At 46.5% G+C, this 19051-nt stretch overlaps 1 protein-coding gene across 3 annotated transcripts in view; it reads left to right on the top strand.

The window, feature by feature from the left end:
• Positions 1–308: 308 nt before the first annotated feature.
• TM9SF4 (transmembrane 9 superfamily member 4) overlaps positions 309–19051 on the top strand; it is a 54055-nt gene continuing 35312 nt past the window's right edge. The window contains exons 1-6 of one of the 3 annotated variants that reach the window (XM_061630804.1): positions 309–583; positions 4913–5003; positions 9386–9499; positions 13572–13671; positions 17467–17635; positions 17725–17854. In XM_061630804.1, coding sequence (XP_061486788.1) covers positions 4929–5003; positions 9386–9499; positions 13572–13671; positions 17467–17635; positions 17725–17854 — 588 coding nt within the window. In that variant the 5' untranslated portion in view covers positions 309–583; positions 4913–4928. Of the gene's footprint in view, positions 584–4912; positions 5004–9385; positions 9500–11220; positions 11301–13571; positions 13672–17466; positions 17636–17724; positions 17855–19051 lie in introns of those variants that run through there. The other 2 variants (XM_061630806.1, XM_061630807.1) reach the window with 2 other exon arrangements.

Genomic DNA, 19051 nt, shown 5'->3' with positions numbered 1-19051 from the left:
TCCCTCGGGAATAACGGTGCCCAGAAACGCAGGCCCTCTGCCGCAACAGGCCTCCCGCCCTTATCAAAGATGGCGATTACCCCCCCCCCCGCCAGCTTTACTGTCTCGTGGATCAAGATGCCCTCAACAGTCACGGCGCTCGGTGCTGCCTGAAGGTACGTTTGCCATTAGTAAAGAGGGCGCTTCGGTCAAACTTGGCGGTTTCACCCACGAGAAAGATGGCGCCGCGCTTGACGTCTCCTCGCCCTCAGTGAAGATGGGGGGGAGGTCCGTCCCGCCAATAACCAAGATGGGGATGCGGGAAAAGGGTCACTTTATCTCTTCCCGCCCCCCGAAAAAAAACAATGATCAAACTCTTCGCGCGAGATGACGTTTCCTTAGAGGAGAAAGACACTGCCGTTTCTAGGGGAGAGAGCGGAGCAAGCGGAGAGAATGACAGAGGCCGATACCGCGCAGGGAGACCTTACCCAGCCGCGGCCTGTCGGCGTCTCAATGGAGCTAAGTCGCCTCGGCCAACCGCGAGCCACTTCCTCTGACGTCAGCAGTGACACGTGGATCCAAGATGGCGGCGGCAGGGGCGCTGGTGAGTGTGGAGGCCGGGACCCCCTCCTCCTCCTCGTCCCCGCAGCCTCCCCTTCCCGCCTTTCTGAGGGGAGGGGGAAGCCTCTGAGGAGAAAGGGGCGGGGGGCTGCGAGTCCGGGGGGGCGCCTCGGGGCGGGGGGCGCCTGACGGGACCCTCTCGGTTGCCCTCCCCTCCTCTGCGCGCCCATTGCTTTCTTCCCACTAGGTTGGCGGGGGTCGTTGGGCAGAGGCCGCGCCGCGCCGGCTTTCCGCTGTACAGCGCCGAGCGCTCCCCCTCAGCGGAGACCGGGGCGGGCGGCCGGGCTTCCTCAAGAGCCCCGAGGCGGAAGCTCCTGACCTCTTTCTTCTTAACTCTGTTCTTGCTTTGTATGCCGCTTTGAGATACTTCCGTGTGACGAGCGGAAAATACAGGAAGACCTTAACAACAGCCAGCAGAACAGCAGCAGATTCAGAAGTGCAGGGCCCCGTCATGATAGGCACAGCCACCCTTTTTTGTTGCTGGGTTGAGAATGAGATCCTTGTTAGTGCCTTCTCCCATAACAACAGATATTCCTAGGAGATAATAAGCATGAATGGGGAGAGTTTTAGCTGTTGAGAAGTTTCTTCTCAGTGGCAGACTCGCCTCCTTTCACTCTGTTTGGCTCCAATCAACAGGAAAGGACAAGGAAGCATGTTAGAAGACTCTTCTCAGTGGCTAACACTCTCTCCTCTCATGCTGATTGTCTCGTAGGATGCTGTAGACATAGGGACCCTGCTCCCCCAAAAGTAAAGGGTCTAAGACCCCCCTGAGACCCTGAATGACTGCCGCCCTGACAACAACATGCTGGCGGTGCTGAGAGGACTCCAAATGGCTAGTAGCCCACAACTGGAAAGCTGACACCTGGGGAAGAAAAAATGCAATGCCTGCTGCTGTTGGGAAACCCTTTCTCATTCCCAGCTTGGTGCTTTTCAGAAGGTTGCCTGATTGTTCCCTCCTTCTGCTGAGGGACCGTGTGTGTCCCAGTCTTGAATCCCACATCTGTCACTGGAGAGCTTGTTTCATACAGCTAGATTACGCTGGCTGGGGTGGCTCTGTGCCTTAGGGGAAGGTTGCCCTTTTGAGGGCTCCTGCTGTATTTAGACAGCTCTAGCCCAAGGCTCCTGCCAACTTAGGAAATTGTTAGTGTGTGACAAGCTGGGATGGTATTTCTGCCTGTAGGAAATTGAATTGCTATGCTCTTGATCCACATTGTCCCCCATGCTGCAGGAATTACTTGCACAGCCTGAGACAGAGTTCATGTTCTTTGCAAACTCTGTGTTTGGGCCACTTGCTAGTGTTTGTGCCACTTTCTGGAGACGGAGGTGTAGCATTGCTTTCTGTTCTGCACACTAGCAACCAGAAGTGCCGAGTTTCAATGCAATGCACACCAAAACTGTCATAAATTGATAAGAATCATAAGGGCTTGAACTTAATGGGCTCAGAGTCATGGCAATGGAATTATGTTGGGCTGTGCACTTTGTGGTCACTTGATCTTCTCAAGACTGAGCCCACAGGGAGAAAGGCAAACAGTTCTGTGTAGCAGGTATTCTAGTTCTGTGACACAGTTATTTCCCTCTACTGTAACTTACCAAGAATGTTATTTCTACAAGTTGTAATTGGTAGTGATGCGAGAAGATATGTAAGAGTTAGCTCATCTACTTCCTACAGAGGATTATCTGGGATGGGTGGGGGAGGGGAAGCCTTATTCTGGTAAATGCAAGACCAGAAGTTCATCTCTAGGCCAGCTAGAGACTTTGGGAAAGACAGCGGGGCATTCTTCTCCTGTTGTTCTCCAGCAACTGGTATTCAGTAGCATTTTTGCTCTGAACATGGAGATCCCCGATAGTCATTGATCTGTCTGCTCTCTTCCATGAATTTCTCTAATTTGCTTTTCAAACCATTACGGATGGAAAGATCTGTAAATTTCAGTTCTCTCTGTTTCTTATGTTTCTAACTTGAAACTCAGTTCTCCACATTTCTGCAGCGATTTGCAAATTTGTTTATTTCGAAAAATCCTCAGGAAAATTCTCTAGCATTTTAGTGTAAATTTCTCCTAATAAACACTTTTTTGTATGCAGTTTTGAAAAATGTACAAATTGTTGCAAGCACTTTTGCATTATATAATGCATTTTGCACATTTCCCCCTAATGTGTTTTTGAAAACATTGGTTGGTGAACTGTATTGCAAAATTCAAATAAGTGCAAATGTCAAAGGATGACTGTGGTTTGGTTCTCATATTGCTTCAGAAAGTGTGTATTTGATGTATTTGGCTTGAAATGCAAACTGAATTGAATGTTTCACCCATTCCTCCAAGCTAGCAGTCATCTCTAGACCTTGTGGCATCAGATTCCATAAATTAACTATACACAGTGTGCAAAAGTGCTTGCTTTTGTCTGGCCTGAATCGCTTGCCAATCAGTTCCATAAACTTACCTCCACTTTTTCCACGTAATGCATAATTTGATAAAGCTTTTGTGAACAGTTTTTTGGGAGCGTGAAGAGACTCTCCAAGGTAGGCCATACCATTCATCAGTTGTCCCAACACTTTCCCAGCGGGTTCTGAGGGCATCACGTTAGGAAGCCCCAGTGCATACAGTGGAACTTACTTTTTGAGTAAGCATGCCTATAATTGTGCTTGCTCCAGAGGTTAGGAAATTGCAAGGAAGCAGGTTTTGTCTAAATGTAAGAACTGTTTGATAGGGAACAGACTGCCTTCAGGGTGGCTGAGCTTTTTGATGGAGATATGTAAGCAGAGGCTGGACAGTTATCAGGGAGGCTGTAGATGTAATATTTTTGTACTGGGTGGGGCCCTGGACTAGAAGACCATCAAGGTCTCCTCTTTGCACTCAGGTCCTGCTTGCAGGTTTCCCATGAGCAGTTGGTTGTCCACTATGAGAATAGGGTGTTGGACTAGATGGCTCATTGGCCTGATAGGCTGGAGCATTGTGCTGAAAACAACAGAATTAAATTTAACAGGGATAAGTGGAAAGGTCTATACCTACAGTGCCTTGCAAAAGTAATCAGACCCTTGACCGATGCTCTCATATTACTGAATTACAAATGGTACATTGTAATTTCATTCTGTATGTTTTATTTTGAAACACTGAAACTCAAAATCATTTATTGTAAGGTGACATTGGTTTTATGTTGGGAAATGTTTGTAAGAAAAACTGAAATATGTTGCTTGTATAAGTATTCAACCCCCACACATTATTATTACCTTTCGCTGCAATAACAGCTTTAAGTCTTTTGGGGTAGGTACGTACCAGCTTTGCACACAGTGTTGGAGGGATTTTGGCCCATTCTTTTTGGCAGATTTGCTCCAGGTCGTTCAGGCTGGCTGGACGTTGCTTGTGAACTGCAATTTTCAAAGACAGCCACAGATTCTCAGTGGGATTGAGATCAGTACTGGGCCACTGTAGGACATTCACCTTTTTGTTCTTGAGCCACTGCAATGTTGCTTTGGCCTTGTGCTTGGGACCATTGTCCTGCTGGAAAGGGAATTTCCTCACAAGCTTCCGTTTTGTAGTGGACTGAAGCAGGTTCTCTTGCAGTATTTCCTTGTCATTTTGCTCCATCCATTCTTCCTTCAATTTTAACAAGATACGCGGTCCCTGCTGATGAAAAGCATCCCCACAGCATGATGCTGCCACCACCATACTTCACTGTAGGGATGGTGTGTCTTGAGGCATGGGCAGTGTTAGGTTTGTGCCACACATAGCGCTTTGAGTTTTGGCCAAAAAGCTTTATCTTGGTCTGATCAGACCACAACACCTTTTCCCACATCGCAGCTGAGGCACTCTCATGCTTTTTGGCAAACTCCAGACGTGCTTTCAGATGGTACTTTTTGAGTAATGGCTTGTTTCTTGCCACCTTCCCATACAGGCCAGTGTTATGCAGAGCTCTTCCCCCAGGCACCTGGTAGGCCACTGTGAGAACAGGATGCTGGACTAGATGGGCCACTGGCCTGATCCAGCAGGCTCTTCTTATGTTCTTATGTTCTTATGGTTGACCATTACTCCACTCCCAGCCACTGAACTCTGTAGCTCCTTCAAAGTGATTGTTGGCCTCTCCGTAGCTTCTCTCACAAGTCTCCTCCTTGTTCAAGTGCTGAGTTTTGAGGGACAGCCTTTTCTTGGAGGTGCTTGGGTGGTGTGATGCAGCTTCCACTCCCCAGTTATTGATTCAGCTGTGCTCACTGGGATATCCAAACACTTGGATATTATCTTGTACCCTTTTCCTAATCTATGCATTTGTATTACATTATCTCTCACTTCTGTAGAATGCTCTTTTGGTCTTCATTTTCTTTCAGATCCACAGCCTGGCCAATGATCCTTCAACAGTGGGGGTTTTACCCTGACAATGTGACAGCAACTTTAATGGTTCACAGTTGGAAGCCAATGGTAAGGTAATTGTGTCCTCGATAGGGCAATTTCTTTCATCTGTGTAAACTGAGAGCTTCCACAGTGCAGGGGTTAAATACTTATACAAGCAACATGTTTCAGTTTTTTATGTTTCTTACAAACATTTCCCAACATAAAACCGATGTTACCTTACAATAATTGATTTTGAGTTTCAGTGTTTCAAAATAAAATACAGAACGAAATTACAATGTACCATTTGTAATGTAGTAATGTGAGAGCATTGGTCAGGGGTCTGATTACTTTTGCAAGTCACTGTAGGAAAAAGAAACCAAGTGCACAGTTACAAGATGGGGGATACTTGGCTCAGCAATACTGCATGTGAGAAGGCTCTTGGGATCGTTGTTGATCGTAAGCTGAATACGAGCCAATGGTGTGATGTGGTGGAAAAAAAGCAAATGCTTTTTAGGCACATTAGCAGACGTATAGTTTCAAAATCGCGTGAAGTATTAGTCCCTCTCTATTTGACACTGGTTAGGCCTCATCTTGAGTATTGTGTCCATTTCTGGACGCGCACTTTAAGAAGGATGCAGACAAACTGAAATGAGTTCAGTGGAGGGCGACAAGGATGATCAGGGGACTGGAAACAAAGCCCTATGAGGAGAGACTGAAATAACTGGGCATGTTTAGCCTTGAAAAGAGAAGATTGAGGGGAGATAGGATAGCACTCTTTAAGTCCTTGAAAGGTTGTCACACAGAGGAGGGTCAGGGTCTCTTCTCGATCATCCCAGAGGGCAGGACATGGAATAATGGGCTCAAGTTACAGGAAGCCAGATTTCAGCTGAACATCAGGAAAAGCTTCCTAGCTGTTAGAGCAGTACGACAATGGAGCCAATGACCCAGGGAGGTGGTGGGCTCTCCAGCACTGGAGACGTTAAAGGCAGCTGGGCAGGCACCTGTCGGGAATGCTTTGATTTGGATTCCTGCATTCAGCAGGGGGTTGGGCTTGATGGCCTTACAGGCCCCTTCCAACTCTACGATTCAATGGTATGATGTATTCTGAATGTTCATCAGCATGTCTTTTGAGTAGTTTGCCACCCAGAGCTCCTGCTTGGAGGAAGGGCAGGATATAAATATAATTAATAATAATAATAATAATAATAAATCATGCAATACCATGTTACTTATATTTTCTGTTCGAAAATAAGATAATTATGACTTGTTTTACCTCTTTGCATTCATTTAATATTTTTTTAAATGGTTGAGACAGATCTAAATAGTTATGTATGACCATCCCCTTCAGGTTTTTTCTTTTTTGTATCCATTTTTGGAAACTTTTTTAGGCATTACATTTACACAGGACACAATCAGTGAGGAACTTTGCCTCAGGCTCTGTTAAATGGATGTGACTTGGGCAAGATCTTGCCTCTGTTTAAAATGAGCTGCCAAACATCTCTTCCTGAAAAGCACCTTAAGACCGGTAAGGTGCTTTTTTGGACTCCTTTACAGAACTCTTTACTCAGACCATGGTATTCCCGATCTCTGTGTTTGGACGTGAAAGTTGGACTGAAAAAAGCTGATAAGAGAAAAACCAACTCATTTGAAATGTGGTGCTGGAGGAGAGCTTTGCGCATACCATGGACTGCAAAAAAGACTAATAATTGGGTGTTAGAACAAATTAAACCAGAACTGTCATTAGAAGCTAAAACGATGAAACTGAGGTTATCATACTTTGGACACATAATGAGAAGACCTGATTCATTAGAAAAGACAATAATGCTGGGAAAAATAGAAGGGAGTAGAAAAAGAGGAAGGCCAAACAAGAGATGGATTGATTCCATCAAGGAAGCCACAGACCTGAACTTACAAGATCTGAACATGGAGGTTTAGAGATGCTCTTGGAGGTCGCCGATACTTAGGGTTGCCATAAGTCGCAGTCAACTTGAAGGCACATAACCATAACAACAGCAGAACTCTTCGGCAGAGTAAAGGAGGACACTGTTCCACAGATATCCCATGGAGTAGCCTTCTCTAACCTGATGCCTTCTAGATGTTTTGGACTATAACTCCTGTCATCCCTGACCATTGGCCATCATGGCTGCAGCAGAAGTCCAGCTTCTGGGGAGGTTGGAGAAGACTGCCATAGGTTATGAAAACTCAGAGCAGCATCTGTGGTTCTGATAATAGGTTCAGCACACCTTTCCTGCCCTGGGCTCCTGCTGGGAGGAAGGGTGGGATATAAATCAAATAATAAATAAATAGAATCATAACTACCACACCCCCGCCAACTCTGTGTGGTATCCCCTGCCTCCAGTTATCGAAGAAATCCAAAGCTGGAGTATTTCCAATAGATGGCTGTCCAGCCTGTGCTTGAAGGCCACCTGTGAGGGAGAACCCACCCACTCCCGGGGGGATTTTTTTCATGGTTTGCTTGCTTGTTTATTTAATTAATTACATTTATATCCCACTCTTTTTCCCAAAGATTGATTGAGTGATATCCTGCCCTTTCTCCCAGTAGGAACCCAGGGCGGCAAACAAAAGCACTCTTTAAACATAATAAAACCAGACTTTAAAATATATTAAAACCAAACATCCTTAAAGACATATTAAAACCAAACATCTTTTAAAAAATCTTTTTAAAAAAATCTTTAAAAATGTATGAAAAAGCAATTCCAACACAGATGCAGACTGGGATAAGGTCTCTACGTAAAAGGCTTGTTGAAAGTAACCCAGGCTGGTAAACAGCAAACGATAAAACCATTATCTTAAAAACAGTTCCTGTACAGATGCAGACTGGGATAAAATGCCTCTGCTTAAGAGGCTTGTTGGAAGAGGAAGATCTTCAGTAGGCAGCGAAAAGCCAACAGAGATGGAGGCTGTCGAATATTTAAAGGGAGGAAATTCCGAAGGGTAGGGGCACAACACTAAAGACCCGATTCCTATATTGTGTGGAATGGACCTCATAAGAAGGTGGTATCTGCAGAAGGCCATAGCCTGCAGAGCTCAGTGATTAACTTGGTATATAAGGGGCGAGGTATCCTAGTCCCAAGCTATACAGAGCTTTATACACCAAAATCAGCGCCTTGAACTCAGTTCATTGTTGAACTGCTCTTACTATCAAGAACTTTAAACAGCGCCACACCCTTGAGTTCTTTCCTGGTGGATGCAGATCCTCTGAGCCCCCACCGCCGCTGCCGCCGCCTGAATTGTGAGGTACTACTGAGGTTGATTATCTTTTTCTCGCTTGAGAAGTACATAGAGCTGGAGGAAGAAGTTGGAAGACTGACACTGTTTCCTGCTTCCTCCTTCAAGGCTCACATTGATTATTATACTGGATCTGGGTTTTACCCAGATTGCTTGGAAAGTGAAGGTTGTGAATGCGCTCTTTTGTGGGGATGGGGGCTGATCCAGGAAAGAGAAACAACCAGAGCGGTTGGTGCTCTTGAACGTTGGTCAAAAATCCAAATGTGCCCACTACCCTAAACAGGTGGGTGACCCTGGTAGCAGAGACTCTGATTGCTTGCAATTAATTTGTGCATGCGGCTGCCAGTGTCTTGTAAAAACACTATTTTGCTACTCTTGTGTGCTCCTGGTATAAAATATTGGAACGGAATTGTTTTCTACCTACTGCTTTTGAAGACTGTGCAACGGCTGATGTGTTAAAATTTGTGAGTGTCTTTGTGTAGCTGGGTGACCACTCTCTTTATTGCCATGTCTCAGAGCAGTTGCATTATATGTTGTATGGATACCTGTTAGCTTTGTCTTCTTTGTATTAGAGCTTAGAATAGGCTGTTAGAGACCCATGCCAAATTTGTGTCCTCTTTCCTCCTTTCCCCAAGTTGTCCTGGAGCTGAAATGCGTGAAGAAGTGGGCTGTTGTAGCAAAAGGGTGTGCTGGTGGTGTGTCACTTTAAAGAATCCCAGGCCTGGGAGCTGAACGTGGCTGTCCTGAGGCCCCCCTGTCTTGTATCAAGTGGTAGACTGGATTTCTCTCTCTCTCTCCACCTTTTGTTAAGACAGCAGAAGAAATAGTGAGGCCTGAGAGCCATGCTTTGATACCCTGGATATCCTGTTTCGCTTTCATTAGTGAGCATAACGCTGTAAGGCAGGGCCCAGATTCCTGAACTCTTTGAGTGCATCTAAGAGGCGGCGTCTGGTACTTGGCTCCTCTCTCATCTGCTAGAATTCTCTCACCCTTTTAAAGAAAGAAGCCTTTTTAGTAGCAGCAAGAATATTGAATATTGCTCTTGGTTTTCCTTTGTCTGCCACTTCTGCAGCTCTTGCAGATTTGACCAAAATTACTGGCCTAGCTTTGTGGCCCTGTTGTGTGTTTTAAAAAAACAAACAGCTAAGCAGTGTTGGGAATTGCTTGCATCTCTGTGAATGTATTTGGCTCTGGTGGCAAAATCCACTTTCTCATTGCAGGAGAGGCTCACGTGTCCGCTGGTGCTACTGCTTTTGTGCCATGGGGTGAGCTGCTTCTACGTGCCGGGGGTCGCACCCATCAACTTCCACCAAAAGGCTCCTGTAGAAATCAAGGTAGGCTGAAGCTGCAATTGGCCACTTAATCAGCAAAAAAAAAAAAAGTCAAATATGTGGTCAAATAATAATTAACAATGATACTTATGCCAGTTAGAAAAAACATTGCTGTGAAACAGGAATAAGAACTTTTTTATTTGATTAATTTTGTTAATTTTTTATTCTGTCCTTCCCCCACAGAAATCAGGGTGGCATACATAGGTGTATTATTTACTATTTATTTTATTTATAAAATTTACATCCTACCCTTCCTCCTAAAGGAGTTCAGAAAGGTTTCTCTTAGGCTGTGTGAGATACACACACAGGAGGCAGGCTAACTGGCTTAGTGTCATCTAATGAGCTTTACATCTGAACGAGGATTTGACTCTGGATTTCCCTGGTTCCATCTGTTCCGCCCCAATTACGCATTGTTGTTTAATATACTGCTTGCAGGCTAGTAGGTAGAATTCTCTTCAGGAAATCTGTTAGCAACTGATTAGGTCTGATTGTCTGTGATCATGCCTCGATTGGCTGCCCTGAAAAAGGTCTTTAGTTATATGTTTTGTGGTGGTTCTTTCTAGAAGGCAGACAACCTCCCTCAGGCCTGGTTCTCCTCAGCTCGGAGGGCTTGGCTGTGCATTATCTTTTCATCACGCACCCATTCCATCTACTTTGTTCAACTGAATCCTCTTAATCAACTTTGTGCAGTTAAGTGTTTATTGGTTGCTGTTCGAGATTGTTCATCAATAAAAATAGAAGATTTAAGTCACGTAAAGTGTGGATTGGATGTGAGTCTATCAGCCTGGATAGATACACACCTCAACGCAGAGCTTGGAAAAGTTACTTTTTTGAACTACAACTCCCATCAGCCCCAGCCAGCATGGCCACTGGATTGGGCTGATGGGAGTTGTAGTTCAAAAAAGTAACTTTTCCAAGCTCTGCCTCAACGTGTGTTGAGGCCAGAACACCAACCCTCTGCCCACTTGACAGTGGCCGTTGCCACTGATGAATGCTTCTCTTCCTGTTTGGAGATGCTTGTAGTACCAGCAGGCAGCCAGTAGGAGACGCTTTGCTGTGCATCTAAGTTTGCCCCAACTGCTGTACGGTTAGCAGTCAAGCTGCTGTTAGAAAAGGATACCATAATGAAATTTCAGGGGGGGAAAGGTAGGCTGACATCTACACAGTGCAGTTCTTGGAAACATTTGACCATGATCAAATACTAGATGATCAACTGACAATATTTGACAGGTCAAATTAACAGCGGGTCATCCCTAGAGGGAACCTTGAAATAACTTGAGAGTGCCGTGCAAAGTAATGCCAGTAGTTCCAAAGAATCTTTTGTTGAGTTGTAGCTATCGGACACTAATGAGAGTAATACGTCTCTGATGTTCTACTGTGGAGGTCACCAAGCTGTTGCCTGCAGGTGCCATGGCATCCACAAAGGCCTTCAGAGACCATCAGCAGGTAGTCCAGAATCTGAGCTTTTTTTTTTAAGTCTCTAGCCCTCCTAGAAAGACAGTTATGAAGCAAAGCATGCAAGTACGCTTCTAAGCAATTTATGTGAAATGAGCCAGCCTGGCTACTCTTGCCTGTTGGCGTTATTAGCCAAAAAGTGAAGTCAGAACTGCAATTGATAAGTGAGTTGTTTGGAGACCAGGAAATATGAATCCCTGGGTTCCTAAAGAGCAGCTGTTTTGCCCTCCCTTTTAGTGTCCTTTTCCTGCTTCTGTCTTTTTTTCTAGGCCTTGGAATCTACTTTGCCCATCCTTTTCCCCTAGCAATCAGGATGCATCTTCCCTGTGCTGGGTTTGCCTGAGATCAGGTGATGCCTAGAAGTTATTTTGCACAAATACTACTTCACAATAAGTGTGGGTGAATGTTGAAAAATCCCCCTGCTCCCAAAAAGGCAATTGTGAAAACTCTGCAAAGAGGCTTTGGTTTAAAGTTGGCACTGGGGGAAAACCAGGGTTCTTGTGCCTTTAACAGCTGTATGGCAGGCAGAAGTTCAACAGGTCAAGCCTTTTCTAGTATGGAACTACAATTATGGGGAAAGCTTCACCATGATTCTAACTTTATGTGTTATGCCATGCCCCCGGGCAGCCATTGTGACGCCAGCACTCTTTCAAAATTTGAAATGTGCCCTCTGGTTCAAAAAGGCTGGTGAACTCTGTTCTATAGCATGTCCTGCCACCTTGGGCACATATGGGCCCTCAAAGGCTTTTCCTAGTGCCCACAGGATCCTATCCCCCCACCCTTCTCTCTATTGAAAGAAGCCTCCTTTAGTCAGTAGAAGGCTCCCCCCCCCAAGCCTGTGGTAATTTGGGGCATGGGTTACAGCTGATGAGGAAAAAGTTACAGCGCACATGTGGAGCCCATAGTAGTTCCTCCAGTTTGCAGACATGCCCAAAAAGTTTTGTGACCCCTGTTTCTACAGTCGTCTTTGAGCCTGACTCAAATGATTATGGGCCTGTTTACATGCTGTTTATCCTGTGGTAACATCCCCATTGACTGCCTTATCGCAGACCATAATTTACTGGCATCATAGCCACAATCTCACCAAAGTCAAACTCTTTCATATCCCCTTCATTTCAGTGAGAAGAGAGTTCCCCTTGACATTTATGGGACCTAAACATTTCTCAGCTTTGGCTGGTTTGGGTTTCCCATATGCATTTATTTTCATTTAAAACCATTTCTGTCTTGCCTCACCACAAGCTTGAGGTGTCCTGAAACAGTGAAATCTTGGAGAAAATTTACTGACCTACCTTACAGGGATGTTGTAATGATTATGTATGTCAGGTGCTTTGAATGCTGTAAAGCAGGAGAAGCAACCTGATGATCTTCAAATGTTGTTGGACTGTGACTCCCATCATCCTTGACTGTTGGCTATGCTGGCTGAGACTGATGGGAATTAGAGTCCAACAACATCCGAGGACCACCACAATAACCACCCCTCCTCTAGAGATTTGATGTGTGTAGATATGCCAGGAACAATTTGGCATAGCACAGTGGGGAGGAGAGCCTGGCTGGGAGTCCAGAGTCCGTGAGTTCAAATACCCGCTCGTGTCTCCTGGGTGTCAAGGGCCAGCTAAAGATCACCCCCACAGCGAGTGGCTCAGGAGCTACGTGCCCTGCCACCTGTGCAGCCGTGGGCAAGCGGCATAGTCCCAAGGAGCCCAGTTGCCCCCCAGCTGGCAGTTGCGGACAAGGAAGGGGCTGGCTTGTGCAGCTGTGGCAAGCTGAGCAGGCCCTAGCCAGCTGGGGAGGACTAGCCTCAGACGGAGGCAATGGTAAACCCCCTCTGAACACCGCTTGCCATGAAATCCCTATTCGTAGGGCCGCCATCAGTCGGGGTCGACTTGAAGGCAGTCCATTTCCATTTCCAGATATGCCAGGAAAAAAAGGGTGTGCAAGAAAAGGGACATTTACATTGAAAAGTAAACTGGAACCCATGTTGCAGGTTGGGGGTAAAACCTCATCTTAAGTCTGAAAAGGTTGACGTCTACGTCTCTAAAGCGTTGTAGAAATGCTGGATTTTTCTGAGTATTGTGGGTCCTTTTTTAAAAAAAGTCAGTTCCGTTCCCAGAATGTTTTCCCTGCAGCGATAACAAGTTGAAAACTGCAGTGGTTTCCTCTGTCTGTGTTTCAGCATTTTTGAGGTGTGTGTGTGGGATCAAGTACTACAGGATAAGTTCTCCAAGACCATTAATCCATGGTTCTGAGGCTGTTTGCAGACACTTGGGGGCAGGTCTAGCTTAGACTCAAATCTCCCATGGCCCTTTTCTTTGCATTTCCCCCCCTAAACTGTGGGTTTTATCTTGCCCTGGAAGCTTCGAAACCAGTGCTAATTAAGTTTTGTCAACTCCTGAGCAAAAATCAAAACAAAATGGTATTATAGGGCTAAACCAGTGGTGTCTCAAGCCCAGTATCCTGTCTTGTCTGTTTCCTCGGCAATACATAATTTCTCTTGGTGGAGGAAGAAGAGGGAACACGGCATTGGTAAAAATGTTACTGTTGAAAAAATGGAAAGTGGGAAAGTGCTGTTGGGGGAGTTGGGAAGATGGTTGCTGACAGCATCTCTCTCATTTCCTTCCAGGCTGTGAAGCTCACCAGTTCACGAACGCAGCTACCTTACGAGTATTATTCCTTACCCTTCTGCCATCCTCGGACAATCACATATAAAGCTGAAAATCTGGGTAAGGCCACAATGCCTGGTATCAAGCTCTGGTCCGCTTCTCCCTGTGTGTACTGCAGTGTCAGTGGCTGAAGCTGCGGTATCGGTGTGCGACATGCCTGCGCCTTGTTCCTTGCTCCCACTCCTCCCATGGATGGGTTCCTCATTGCTTATCTGCTGTGCCCAGCGGCCTGTGTGTGCTGCTGTTTAATGCCAGATTTGATCATGGATAAGGGTGGCGATTTGGTGTGCGTTACCGAGACCTGGGTGGGTGAGCTGGGAGAAGTTGATCTGACCCAGCTTTGCCCACCTGAATACTTGGTGCAACAGCAACACAGGCTGCAGGGACGAGGGGGGAGGAGTTGCTGTGGTCTACAGAACTTCCATCTTTGTCACCAGGAACCACTCTGTCTTGGAGCTGGCTGTGAGGGCCTGCACCTAATGTCAGACCAAAGAGACAGTAAACTAGGGTTCCTGCTGGTGTACCGTCCACCCTGCTGCCCAGTAGCTTCTCTCACCGAGCTGTCAGAGGCCATCTCGGCAGTAGTATTGGAGGAGCCCAGAACTATAGTCCTGGGTGATTTCAGTGCCCACGCTGAGGCTGCCTCTAGTGTTCTGGCTGGGGACTTCATGGCCTCCATGATGACCATGAGGCTGTTTCAGGTTGTCAATGGCGTGATGCATAAGGCAGGGCACACCACACTTGGTTTTTGCTCCAGATGGAGGAAGGGGTGGTCTGCAGATGGGGAGTGGGGGATGTCACCCCATTGTCATGATCAGACAACTTCCTGGTGAAGTTTAGACTTACGGCTCCAGTCCTCCCCTGCAGGGGTGGTGGACAGATAAAGTTGGTCCACCCCCAGAGACTAATGGAATCCACTGGATTCCTGAATGCCCTGGGGGTGTTCCCAGTAGATAGAAGAGGTGACCCTGTTGAAGCCCTTGTCATGCTGTGGAACAGCGAGGTGCATCAGGCTGTTTACATGCTTGCCCTTGAGCGCCGTCTCTGGCATTGTGGAGCCTAGTTTGCACCTTGGTACACCAGTGAGCTAAGGGAAGGGAAGCTGTCTGCACAACGGCTAGAGCACAAGTGGCGAAAGATGTGCTGTGAGGCTGATCGGACACAAGTAAAACATTGTAACTGTGCCTGATGTGTAGTGGTGAGGGAAGTGAAGAAGGCCACCGTCTGTACCACTATCGCATCCTCAAGTAGCAATCCAGTGGAGCTTTTCTGTATTCTCAGGGGTCTGTTGACACCAACTCCAGGAAATGGAATTTTAGACCCTTCGGAGGCCCACTGTGAATTGTTTGCAATGCAATTTGAAGGTTAAGTTGCTCACCTCTGTAGCAATCTTGATGCCCAATCCACATCTACTATAGTCCCAGTGAAGTATCCAGTGCAATGTCTGCTGCAACTTCTTTGGATCGGTTTCAGTTGATGAGCCTTGATGATATGGACAAGGTGCTTGCGATGATGCGGCCAACGATGTGTTCTCTTGACCCTTACCCTTCTTGCCTTATTAAAATTTACCAAGGAGGTTTGACTGAGTGGATCTAGAGTGTGGTCAACAGGTCGTTCCAGCCACCCTGAAAGAGGCGGTGATCCGACCACTCCTGAAACAGCCCACCCTGGACCCATTGGTTTGTGACAATTACCACCCGGTCACAAATACTCCCTTTTTAGGGAAGGTGATTGACAGGGTTGGGTGCAATAATTGCAAGTATGCTTGAATGAAACAGATTATTTTGACTCATTCCAATCTGGGTTCAGGCCTGGTTATGGGACTGAATCGGCCTTTGTTGCTCTGATGGATGACCTTTATCAGGAGAAGGATAGGGGGAGTGTGACCCTGTTACTCTTACTTGATTTCTCAGTGGCTTTTGATACCATTGGCCATGGTATCCTCTTGAGCCAACATAGCGAGATGGATATTGGAGGCACTGTTTTACAGTGGTTCCGATTGTACCTCCAGGGTTGTTTTGAGATAATAGCATTGGGTGATTATCTTTTGCCCCCCTGGCAGTTGTGCTGTGGGTGCCGCAGGGTTCCATCTTGTCCCCAATGCTGTTTAACATCTGTATGAAGCCCTTGGGAGCGGTCATCACGAGATTTGGGGCAAGGTGTCAGCAGTACGCTGATGATACCCAGCTCTGTTTCTCATAACATCTGAATTGGGAGAGGTCATGCAAGCCTTGGACCGCTGCCTGTACTCGGGGTGGGCTGGATGAGGGCCAGTAAACTGAGTCTGAATCCTAGCAAGATGGAGGTGCTGTGGGTTGGTGGTTCCTGAGTTTGGATAATTGGTCAGTTGCCTGCTTTGGATGGAGTCGTACTCCCTTTGAAAGAGCAGATCCGTAGTCTGGGGGTGCTCCTGGATCCATCTTTGTTGCTAGAGGCCCAGGTGACCTCCGTGGCTAGGAGTGCCTTTTGCCAGCTTCGGCTGAGATACCCTGACCACTGTTGTCCATGCACTGGTAACCTCCAGGCTGGATTACTGTATTGCGCTCTATGTGGGGCTGCCCTTGAGGTTGGTCTGGAAGCTGCAGCTGGTGCAAAATGCAGTGGTGCAACTGCTCACTGGGGTAGGGTATCGCCAACATATCACCCCGCTGCTGAAAGAATTGCACTGGCTGCCTATTAGTTACTGGGCTAAGTTCAAGGTTCTGGTTTTGCTGTACAAAGCCCTATACAGCTTGGGACCAGGATATTTGAAAGACCGTCTTATCCCTTATATACCCAGTTGATATACCCAGCTCTGCAGGTAAGGGCCTCCTGCGGATACCATCTTATCAGGAGGACCATTCCACACAACACAGAAGCGGACCTATAGTGCAGTGGCACCTATCCTTTGGAATTCCCTCCCCTTAAATATTTGACAGGCGCCAAGTAGAGATCTTACCCAGTCTGCGTCTGTGTTAGAATTGCTTTTTAATATGTTTTTAAAGCTTTTTTTAAAAAAAGATTTTTTTAAAGTTGTTTTGTTTTAATGTATTTTAAAGTGGTTTTTATTATGTTTTAGAGTGTTTTTAGTGTTTTTGTTTGCTGCCCTTGGCTCCTGCTGGGAGGAAGGGCAGGATATAAATTTAATAAAGAAATAAATAGAATGTCCTGGGCGGGGTGGGGGGGCACGCATCCCAGCTCTCTTTTCAGGGCCCTGGCTCCAGCGTGTCACCGTTTCCCTTGGCTCTAGGATTGCCTGTAGTTTAAAATGCAGTGGGCAATCAGTTCTTCACTGGGGCTGATCATGTCTGGCTCTCCTTATATGGAATGCTTTTCTCATGGGAGGTGGGCTTCCCTAGGGAAGGGAGGGTGCCGGTGCCACACAAAAACCCTGGTAAAAACAAATAAAGTATGCAAACAGCACTTTGTCGTCCTGCTAACATGGATGGTATATTTGGATGATGCAACATAGAAAGCTGCCTTGTACAGACTCTAGAACAGTATATGGAACCTGTGACTCTCCTAAAATTGCTGGACTACAACTCGCTTCATCCCTGACCATTCACCGAGCTGCTTAAGACTGATGGGAGTTGAAATCCAACAGCATTTGGAGGGCCACAATTTTCTGACTCCTGATCTTGTCCAGTATTGTCTGCTTTGACTGGCAGCCCAATACTTGAGATGATTTAAGCTGTAGATGCCAGGGTTTCATAAAATAGTAGAATTGGAAGGGGCCTGTGAGGCCATCGAGTCCAACTCCCTGTTCGTTACAGGAATCCAACTTAAAACATTCAAACCTGGGGCTTTGCTCTGCCATTGAGAGTGTACGTTCTCTCTCCCTCTCTCTCTCTCTCTCTCTCTGACCTCCATTTGTAGGTGAGGTCCTTCGAGGGGACCGGATTGTCAACACTCCATTCCAGGTTTTCATGAATGTTGAGAAGAAGTGTGAGGTTTTGTGCAACACTCCCAGCAAGCCTGCAGTCCTGACAAAGGAGGAGAGCAAGCTGATCGCTGAACGGATCCGGGAGGAATACTATGTCCATCTGTGAGTGCTTTTCCTCTGGGCACAGGATGGAACAACTCTTAGCGGGATCAGTGAGCAAGTAGTCCTGACTCGAGGGTTTATCTTTGCAGCATTGCCGACAACTTGCCTGTGGCCACACGGCTGGAGTTCTATTCGAACCACGAGGAGGAAGAGAAGGGCAAGGATAAAGATGTACAGTTTGAGCACGGTTACCGGCTTGGGTTCATGGACACTACTAAGGTGAAGGTGCCTGTTTTTACCTGGAGAAGGGAAAGGGTGGCGTCAGAGGCATCCGTGGAAGGGCATCACCCCTGTAGCTTTACTTGCAAATTTCACAGGGGCGCCTGTTTCAGTTCTTACAGAAAACAAAGCTACAAGTCCCCGTAAGACACACTGTATTTTGCAATTGAACCTTGAATGTACCAAGCGTAGGCATTAGAACTTTACTATGAATTGTGTCTTGCGCATACTGAAATCTGTACAGGCCCATGTGTGTGGACACACACATGAAACTGGAAAGGGATAGTAAAATCCTACTGAAGGTCAGTGAACGAAGCTCGGAGGGTGCTTACAACAAACATACCTGTTGTTCTGCCTCGACAGAAGGTGGAGTGTAACTTGCATTCTTTTTCCTGCACTCTGAAGAACAGTTCAGGTGGCCCGCTGCCTGGCGATTGTGTGAGAGTTAGGAATTATTAGTTATTTGTAAGGCACCTAAAGTTTTCTTTTGTGCTGTATGAAGAACTCAAAAAAAACCATAAATGAGGCGCTGCCAACAGGCTTGCAGTCTAATAAGATCCCATACAACAGAGGAAAGGACAAGAGAGCAAGTGCATTCCAGCAGTCATTTAATGACGAGATAGAATATCCACTGAAGGAATAACCAGTTCTAGACGAAGAAGAAGAGGAGGAGCTGAAGGGCGATTAGTCTCTGCTGGGGTGATGGAGGAGCCCATGTTGCCTCGCCTCTTCCTGTGCTGCAGGAGTGATTTAGAATAGTAGAGTTGGAAGGGGCCTATAAGGCCATCGAGTCCAGCCCCCTGCTCCATGCAGGAATCCAAATCAAAGCATACCTGACAGATGCCTGTCCAGCTGCCTCTTGAAGGCCTCCAGTGTCGGAGAGCCCACTACCTCTCTAGGTCATTGGTTCCATTTGTCATATGGCTCTAACAGGAAGTTTCTCCTGATGTTCAGTCGAAATGAGGCTTCCTGCAACTTGAGCCCATTATTCTGTGTCCTGCACTCTGGGACGATTGAGAAGAGATCCCAGCCCTCCTCTATGTGACAACCTTTCATGTACTTGAAGAGTCACAGGGGGACAGGGAGTTTGTGTGTATGCCCTTTGTGGCCTTTTCTCTGTGGAGAAGCTGGTGAGCAAGGGGACAAGAGCAGCAGTAACTGGAGATTGTTCTGTCCATCTTCTGCTTCATTTGGCTC

Source organism: Rhineura floridana, chromosome 6, assembly GCF_030035675.1.
Source record: "Rhineura floridana isolate rRhiFlo1 chromosome 6, rRhiFlo1.hap2, whole genome shotgun sequence".
NCBI classification, from domain to species: domain Eukaryota; kingdom Metazoa; phylum Chordata; class Lepidosauria; order Squamata; family Rhineuridae; genus Rhineura; species Rhineura floridana.
Note: the sequence above shows the minus strand (reverse complement) of the source record. Positions and strands in the feature narration are given on the sequence as shown.